At 34.4% G+C, this 10,232-nt stretch overlaps 1 protein-coding gene across 12 annotated transcripts in view; it reads left to right on the top strand.

Annotated features, from left to right (window-relative positions):
- Positions 1-1,653: 1,653 nt before the first annotated feature.
- The window catches only part of LOC117315620 (transcription factor 4-like), a 76,438-nt gene continuing 67,859 nt past the window's right edge, over positions 1,654-10,232 (top strand). For 5 of the 12 annotated variants that reach the window (XR_004529727.1, XM_033869892.1, XM_033869890.1 and 2 more), the window contains exons 1-2: positions 1,656-1,999; positions 4,538-4,682. Coding sequence is in view for 11 of the 12 variants with exons in the window: in XM_033869892.1 (XP_033725783.1) it covers positions 1,941-1,999; positions 4,538-4,682 (204 nt within the window). In the remaining variant the exon portion in view is untranslated. Of the gene's footprint in view, positions 2,000-4,537; positions 4,683-4,733; positions 4,822-10,232 lie in introns of all 12 variants that reach the window. The other 7 variants (XM_033869891.1, XM_033869894.1, XM_033869900.1 and 4 more) reach the window with 4 other exon arrangements.

Here is a 10,232-nt window from a genome sequence, read left to right as displayed (position 1 = left end):
GGTATTTCAGGGTAAGCAGTAGTATGCTAGACCAGCTATTTAGTCAGGGTAAGTGGTAATAGGCCAGACCAGGTATTTCAGGGTAAGCAGTAGTATGCTAGACCAGCTATTTCGTCAGGGTAAGTGGTAGTAGGCCAGACCAGGTATTTCAGGGTAAGCAGTAGTATGCTAGACCAGCTATTTCGTCAGGGTAATCGGTAGTAGGCCAGACCAGGTGTTTCGTCAGGGTAAGCCGTAGTAGGCCAGATCAGGTTTAAATGTGTCCAGGATAAATATGTCAGAACAATATACGTAAATAAATATGCTGTTGTTAAGGAATTCAATTAACGCCGTATAACAACACAGTTCCTCTCAGAAAATTCAATATGAAACCAGATATTAGTTCATCCTAAATTAGTTTTATAATAGAGACTATTGATCGACTATTAAATGTTGTGAGGTAGGTTTATAGAATCTTTCTTCTTCCTTTACACTTACAGCTCTTTGCTAAATTATCATTTTTCTGTAGCGTTTGAAAAAAATGTTTCGTAAGACATGTCTGTACTTTATCCCTGCTCTATGATAATGACATATTGTGACGAAGTTTGTATAGCCTACGTCACAGCAAGGACATATGATATACTTAGTATACTTATATGTCCCTTCTCACAGTAAACATTTACAGTAACTGTCTTTTTTGATAGAACATCTTGGACACTGAATTGTAAAATTTTTGGCGATACTTTATCCTCCGAGCAATAAAAAAATCAAAACATCGAATTAACCTGGGAAACCTTATTGTAGCAAAAGTCGGATATTTAAAAGTTGGATTAAGTCGAGATACTGAGTCGTAGCGAAATTTGACGCTGGAGCATGTTGGGGTCAAGTGGTACTTCACGTACAGCATATACGTATATATAGGCCTAATCTATAGTTTTAAAATAACGACATTGTACGTGTTTAGGTTAAAGATGCATTTATTTGTTCAAATATCTAAATGCGCGCATAAGTAAAAAGAGTGGTTGAATATAGACTACTATTAATTTCATCTCCATTACCTTGCCATATGGCAAAACATCCATCAGACGAAAGCATTTTTTTTCTATTTTTTTTATTATAAAGTCGAGATTGTTTCTGGTATATTGTACAGCAGTATAAGTTCCCTTTCTCCTTATAAAAATAGTATACATCCATCATAATTAGCAACCTACCTGAATACATTCGAATACACAACATTATGTCGGAGGTTTGCCGATTAATCTTTGGCACGTGGACGAAACGCCTAGACGTTCGACCGCTAATCTGATTGGTTGATCTCCGAACCCCTCTGTCAATCAATAGTCATTTCCATCGCTTAAATCCGGAGGCCTGAAAAGGGGTAATTTATGCACTAAAAAGATTCCATGTATTCGGCGGACAGCTGAAAGAATTAATTACATATGCTAAGTTTCCATTTAAGCAATTTATTCTTCAATAGCATTTGAGAAGTTCGTCACTTTCATATCATTTTGGAAATATGCGGTACACATATTGCAAAAACTCGGACAAGCAAGCCATCAAACCGTGAAAGGATGAAAACACTCGCCGTATCACAACCCGAATCAAAGATCAGTCCGCCATTCTTACCAGAGAAAAAAAGCAACCATATTGAAATAACTAGTTTCGTTTAAAAATGAAATAAGTGTGAATATTTACAAATAACTGTGGAGCATACATAATAGATGATATCAGCCTGACATTAAAGTCAACGGAAAGCTTCAGATTAAGTCAGAAACATCGACAATCGCTCGCTCCTCCGCGGAAGGATATATTGTGTGTTGGTTTAGCGTCAGCGACAAAGGCAAAGGAATATGTCAGCGCTGTTCGGGTGCTACTGAGGATATCAAAGTGGCGAAAAAAGTAGGGATAACTTTTAGGAAGTTAGCCACGAGCATACCGGCTAGCCCGAGCGACATTTAGGGATGTTAAATTCGGACGGTTTAGGCGAAGGACAACAAGCATGGGGCGATCGGCGACCAAGGTATGTAGAAATCAAACGGCCGTCGGACCCCTGAATGGTCGCCATTTTGACTGATGTTCGGGGCCCATTGTCACAAAAAGCTTATCTTGCAAGCCGAGAACTAGATTCGATTTTTCACTTTCACCCACGTACTGTTTATATGTTGTCATTGCTATCCTGAAAATCACTAGTTATTCACCGGCCGTCCGAATTATGACAGTATAACCTATTGTCCCATGCATTGGAATACGATCCCGTTTCACAATGTGCCGAACGTAAAAAGCTGGACTTTCCAGCAAAATGGTTTCCGATGGTCGAAGGAAGTTTGGAAGGTCCGTGTGAATAGCTCGCCCTTCTCCCTTCGACTGTTGGTGACGAGTGTTGTGTGTAATAAGTGGTGGAGACACAGATGTACACCAACTGTTGCTAGTCAGAAACGTCCATGATCAAATCGTGGGCCCCAACACATGGTCCATCCTACAGCAGATGTCATTATACTCCACAATCACACAGCTGATAAATCGTAGACATGCAGGCCACACGTGTAATTAATACAGCCAGCATGTGTAAACAAAACACCGTAAAACGTGTGTAAAAATATCTGCCAGCATGTCACCTTGCTCCATCTCCAATACACAACTCTAATAAGACCAGTTACACAAGTGCAATACACAACCATATTGCACACCTACAATATTTGTGTTTACTGGAGATTCTCAAATTACTTTGTTGAACATGCAAGAAAATCATTTAATAAACTTATTGATGAATATATGAATTGTTTGCATATCTTCATTACAAGTTATACATCATATACAAACACAAATTTATGATGAATATATCAGAATTGTTGTTTGTTAAACCACTTCCTTTGTGAGTATATCCATCTCTTCTTAGTCTTTGTACTACAGAAGGAATTGTATGTGTGCATTTCATTCATTGTACATTATATGTGTATATACTACAGTAGCTCTTTAAAACTGATGTGTACCTACAAAAACACTAATTCTTTTTTTTTCACTGAGTCTGCATGACTTAGCATCTCTGTGACTTCGTATTCCAATTGTCACATAATTTGCTGTGTGTGTGTACTATCATATGAATCGTGTGTAAAGGTACACAGTAGTGTCATTTCTGGGTCTGTTCAACCTAGTAAGTACTAAATGGTTCCATTTAATGTGCAACCGTGTCCCATATATACATATCATATTATTGTTCATAAACATGCTGCATCAGGCCATCATGTACATTACATATCTGTCATCAGTGTACAAGACCGAGGTGCATCTATTCTGTAGGGGAGTATACACACAGCCACAAGACCAGTCAATATGATAATGTAAACTGATTCGGATTGGATCTTCTTCTTTCAAGACAGGAGGTCTAAATTTATTATTTTTCTTTGGTCATTTTGTTCTAAGAGAAAAAAAAATTATGGGCTACATCTTGAAAATTAAGAACTTGTTAAAGAATGAAAAAATACATTGAAGAAGAGTGAAATTTTGTTACATTTATAAAGTATAACGCAACAACTGCCATTATCTAGTATTTAGTGATCTCCCTTTCATCATGAAATGGGCAGATATAATGGCAGGATCGCGAACAAACTTTTTGGTGCCTAATCATATATATATAAGTTAAGTATATGAATTTTTCCATTTGCCCTGATAGAAATCTGGCATACAAAAGCATGCATCAATTCTAAAAATCAATTGGGAATGGCCTGGGTGCGCTGGTCATTTCCTCTGTAAAACTATTTTGAACAGCCTACTTTGCCTATCTCTTCAAACACGTATTCTTGGCCATTTGTTAATTTTACAGGGGCCTGCCCTATGGCCAAAACCACTCTGAACCACTAGTAAAACAAGCATGAAAATAATAAAGATAAAACAATGTTTTCTTGTTACAAACCTGTCCCAGGATACCCCTTCTGAAGAACTCCTAGCTATGTGTGCTTTTACTTTTCCTTAGAGAACATATTTTTGATTAAGCTCACAATGCTGATTCTTTAATGTTTAAATAGCGATATTTCAAATTCCGTTAAAATCAATAGAGGATTCTAAACAAAATGAACAGATTTAATATTGCTTTTATTTGACAAGTAGAACACATGCCACATTCGAAGTTACCTATAGTAAGTGTATCGATCATGTCTCTTAGCTGATGTATGCACATTTCTTTTAACAAATAATAATATGAAATCATTTGACCTGAAACAAAAGCTGTGAAATAGTGTCATAGATTTAAACTTTCACTTTGCAGCTTAACAGTACTTACTGTAGTAAAATCAACAAATTCACCTCTTAGAATATTTATAGCATGAGATCTTTTTGCAATTTATTAAAAATGAATGAACTTTTCAAAAATGGAAGCTGATACTTACAGAAGATTCAATAGGTCTTGCTAAACATGGAATTGACACATTGAAAGTGCAAAGGGCAATTTAGTCAGTATTGGATATTGAGATACCCCAGGTATGAATACATCATTTGTATATGTGGCTGCCTTTTGACTGGAAGTCAGTAAAGATTACAGGTTAAACCAAATGTGTATTTTCAGAAATGAGATGCCACCGTATTTCAGAACTCCTGCACCCAGTATGCATTCTCGAGGCCCTGGCCTCATGCCCGGTCACCCTATGCCGTATCGAGGCCACATGGGTCACCATCTGCAGGCCTCGCAGCATGTGCCCGCAAATGTAACGGTCAGTATCCAATGATTCAACATTAAGGTGTGTGTTACTTTCCCATTGCAGATTCGCGTCCGGAAACGCTCGATTCGCCGAAAGAATTGTGAGCGCTCACGCAGACAAGGAACTTAATGACTTACTTGATTTCAGTGCGGTGAGTTTGTCGTTTCTATGGTCACCGGTACCGTTTCCATGGTTACCGGTACCAGTTTCCATGGTTACCGGTACTGTTGCCATGGATGTTTTTTAGACACCTGTCCATGTTTGTATCCCAATTTTGTTTGCTTGCTTCACCTATTTTTGGTTGCATTATTAAATTTTTTATTTTCCCTTTTCAGTTTTGTTTAGTTTTGCCTGTAATGTTTTGCTGCAAGTTCATCCTGATCAATATTTCCAGTTTCATTTTCCATTTGTTGTCTGTCCTTATATATTCATTTACATTGATGTTGTCTGCATGGCATTTGTTGTCTCCTCTGTGCATGTGCTTTCCATTATTTCCTACATCTTCTGCTCTCATCATAATGTTTTAAGGTTGTACACTCCATCTTCTGTCTGGGAAAGAGTTTCCTCCCTTGAACATGCATGTACTGAAGCTATCTACCTTCTTCCTGTGTTTGCGCATGTGAATGTATCTTAAATCATTGGCTTTGATTGATATCAGCATATTTTTAAGATCGGTCAAGATCATAAGTTTCATAAGTAAGATCATTTAAATTTCCTTGTTGGTTGCCATGTGTATTCTGTCTTCATACATTTTGAATATTTTCATATATATAGAAGACATTGTATTTATTCATAAAATTATCATTTATCATGATATGATTAATGCTGTCATGTTTGAGATCATATGAAATAATGCATCAAGTATATTATATATGGGATCCATGCTGTCATTTTTATCTCCTTACTATGCACAGTATTTATGAGTTGTAAAACTAATGAATCTTGTTTTCAGGAATGAAATCAAGTTACAGTCATTTGTCTTTAATTGAGTATACTACATGAATTATATTAAGCTTTAATGACTGCTCGAGATCAAGGAAGTATGTTAATGTGTACAGGTGTTCGATGACGAAATCAACATTTTGTTCACACAAATAACTCACTGATACCAGAAGATTTATTGCACATTTATCTTTTTACTCCCACAAGATGTAACTGCTGAAATTTTTACATTATTTAGTTATAAAGGATAATTTTGAGTTGATAGATGAGATGCTATTTATAGCTTTAAAAGCAAAAGAGGTAAAAGGTTTTGTGGTTTGTTTTTTTCTCTGAGAATTGCTTTTTATATTGTCCTCACATTCATTTTTGAAATGGTCCCCACCTATATTTGTCACTGATCATCCATGTTGGACTACAAGCTGTTGCATGTGTGCCATATGATACTGTGTTTGTATTTCTGTACAATCTATTGATTTTCTCTAAACTTAGTCATTTTTTGTCCGGATAGGTTTAGTTTTGGTCAATATCAGATCTAAATTATCCTGCATCTTTTTACAATAAAAATACCAGAAACATTTCAGATGATGTTTTAGTGCAGGGATGTTGTTCCGACATAAATATATTTTACTGTCAATTTGAGATAGTGTTTTGCACAGGTAACTGTCAACATTGACTCAATTATTTAATTTGTTCTATCATCAGGTTTTAACGGCTAAGATTTGAAAAGCACTTTGTCATGTATTTTCAAATAATCTTAATTCATGACACATTATTATGAATAGCAAATTTGACAATAAAGTGTCTTTTTGAAGATGGCAGAACAAAGTATAATATGAATTTTAAGACACTTCAAAATTAAACCATATATCTAAATATGGAAAAATATGTTTAAAATCAGCAACCCAAGGAAAGACAAGTTGACAAAACCATTCTTACATTAACTTGTTTATATAAATAAACTATAGCATAACAAATATTGACCTCAATGTGTACAAATAAACAATTTTAAAGGTGTGACTATTCAATAGAGCTGACTGACAAGGGCAGACAACTTTTAATACCATCAGATTATATCGCCCACTATAATTAACTTGTCCGGCCTGATTAAACACTGTACAATAGTAAGATTGAGAGTAATCTGCCCCACAGTCAAATTCACACCTTTATAGGGGTTTGTCACACCACAGTGATAGAGGATTACCAGGGGTTAGTCGAGGATTACTGGCCATTAATATCCAGGAATGTGGGGAGAAGTTTTCATTTCATTGTTGCCAATTCTATGATAACAATCCAGAGATAGGTTATATTTAAAATATAATCATTTAGAAGTACACACAAGTCTTGATACTTGATGATGATTCAATATTTGTGGCTGTATTTTTAGCCCTCTATCATCAGATGGTGGGCCATTCATCAATTAAATTACCCTGTGTCTGTGATCTGTTGTCCGTCTGTCTGTTAACAATCCTTGTTGCTATTTCTTGAAAAGTACTGGAGGGGTATTTCTCAAACTTCTTGTGCAAGACAGACAGCCATCTTACTCTTAGATTATGAGTATTGAAGTTTTGCTATTGCTTTATTCATGAGAAGAACTGGAGGAATGTTTCTCAAACTTCACATGTAGGTTCCACTTATTCTTGTTATCTGATTATTAAGAGGGAAGATCAGTCTGACATAGAACCAATAAAGATCATTCAGTAGTGAGCCCCAAGATCCCTCTCGGATCTTTTTACTTTAATAATTTTTGTCATTGTAAATCATGTAATATTTTTATACCAGAGAATAACCTTGCCCTATTGAATTAAATCTGTTATTTATTAATTGTAGTGTTAGGTAAAGTTAATGTTCCTGTTTGTGTGCAGGAACATATCAGTTAGTATATGAGATTTTCCTATATCACACCCTGTATTGGAGTTCGGAGAAGACCTGTTGATTTGATGACAAATCTATACAATTCCACATTTTCTTGTTTGTTGTCATGTACACACTTACCAACCTAAAGAGAATTCTTCTTCATGTATCATTTGGTAGTTAACTAGTGACAAAGATTTATTTGATAATCAGTTGTTTAATACAATGTTCTATGAAAAATTATTGTCATGTTCTAGATTTTCAAGATCGCTGTTAATCATGTGCATGTTTGCACAGTGTGTGGGTATTTTTTTTTAGTTTAGATGATATTTGTAATCTGCAAGAAATTTCATCAAATTGAGGTTATAGTCAGATAAACTAGCACCAATAGTGATATACCTAGGTAACTTTAATACCTTTCCATGGTCAGCAGCAAACCTTTTGCTGGTTTTTAGTGGAAAAAAATGTGACCCAGTAAATTGATTCTAGCTTATAATAAGATTTGACAATGACAGTGTTAATTGATGTGCTGATTGATCATGTATGTCACATGTATTTGTCCACAGAAGTGCTAGCTTTGTTAAGGGAGATACATGATTGAAACTGGGAGGCCCTGGGACAGCACAGATGGATATGGATAGGGGGGGGGGGGGGGGGGGTGAAATCGTATAAAGACATCATTGACCATGATGGTTATATTACATCAATGGATTTAAAGGAACTGGGAGAGGCAAAGTTAATATGAATGATCTCCCAGAAAATTAACCCCAACATACACAAATGATGTAGATCATGAGTTTGTCAAGTCATCAAATTGTCTACCTTCGTCTTCCTTTGTCATTTGTTACATATCTAATTATATTAACACAATGTATCGTATACACTATGTGTTGTTGATCTGAAGGTAAAGATTTGAATTTCATGTCGTAGTTGTACTGTATTGAATGTATATAATTGTGATAACTATAGTACTACACAAATGAATATTTATAATTATGATAATGTTGACAAACTTAGACCTGTGGATTTAAGCAGGTAATAATTGAATTCAGTTTTGTAAATTTTCTGGTTATTTTATATTAGACAAAGAGTGGTTAGATGACTAGTTCTCTCAACCTATGACACATGACCACCCTTTGTATTTTGGATATTTAAGTCACTTAACTTCAACTTGAAGAAAATTATATTGCATTGTGTTTAAACTTACAGTTGTGGGATCGCAAAACACACAAATCAATATGCTCATATGGTCAGCACAAATGCCTGACTTTGTAAAATTGGGGGATCCCTTTTCAAAATGGTAATTATACAAATTATTTCTGACATACTTTTAAAGGTACAAATACAGGTAAATAGGTATACTTATAAAGGTACAAATACAGGTAAATAGATATACTTATAAAGGTACAAATACAGGTAAATAGATATACTTATAAAGGTACAAATACAGGTAAATAGATATACTTATAAAGGTACCAATACAGGTAAATAGACTAAACTTGTACCAATACAGGTAAATAGACTAAACTTATAAAGGTACCAATACAGGTAAATAGATATACTTATAAAGGTACAAATACAGGTAAATAGACTATACTTATAAAGGTACAAATACAGGTAAATAGACTAAACTTATAAAGGTACCAATACAGGTAAATAGACTAAACTTATAAAGGTACAAATACAGGTAAATAGACTAATCTTATAAAGGTACAAATACAGGTAAGTAGACTAAACTTATAAAGGTACAAATACAGGTAAATACATGTAAATAAATACTCGCTGTCTTTAACAGCATACCACTCTCTATACACTGCCATAGGTCAGGGCTGGTCGTTTGGTGTTGATCAAAGAATCGGCTATTTTAAATCCATGGTGTTATTATATAGATATGAACCTTACATTTTTGTTTTGGCATTTACTTTGATAATTTTTGAAATGTATAAAGAGTACATATATATAGTATAGTATATATTATCATATATACATTCCCCATGTGACACATTTCACACTTCGAGGGTGAGTGATTGATGACAAACTTTTGCTGAGGTCTTATTAAAAAAAAACTAAATATCCACATTTATATTTGTTCTGAAATAAAATGTGATATAGATGAGTTTGCTATCTAGTTTTATGTAGGATATTACACAGAAACGATGTATACAATTCCACTATCAAAGTTTCTTAACATTATTCTGATAATTCAATACCTAAATTTAGATCAAATACGATAGCTGTTGCCCATACTTCGATTCGGTTGCCAATCATGAGCACATTCACCTTCATGATACAATTGCACATTCATTCTATCATGCACACATTGTGTAAGGTTTGCGATTCCACAAGTGTAGTTATAATTATTGTGATTTTGTTCATTTACAAGTAGAGTTTAAATTTATATTTTGGCGTTACAGCATCTGTTTATAATGTCATAATGTTTTCTCTGATTGAAAATAGGATTTATTTAAAGATAAAAATAATGGGTTAAATGGTACAAGTTCCTCATCTCTCACACTTAAGATACCAATATGTTGTAAATATGTTCAAGATATAATTTGAAAAAAAAATAATTGTCTTAAGTAGCATAAAGATAACAATTATATTTATATATGTACCTACATAAGTATGTGAGAATACATGTATAAAATGATGATTATATATTTCAGTGTAATATATATGTATAAGAATACAAACATGTATGGCAGTTTATTTGTGATGGATGCAGCAAGGTCCATCACATTACATACTTATATTAGGATCACTTGAAAG

The sequence above is a fragment of the Pecten maximus genome, chromosome 17, assembly GCF_902652985.1.
Source record: "Pecten maximus chromosome 17, xPecMax1.1, whole genome shotgun sequence".
Taxonomy (NCBI): domain Eukaryota; kingdom Metazoa; phylum Mollusca; class Bivalvia; order Pectinida; family Pectinidae; genus Pecten; species Pecten maximus.
Note: the sequence above shows the minus strand (reverse complement) of the source record. Positions and strands in the feature narration are given on the sequence as shown.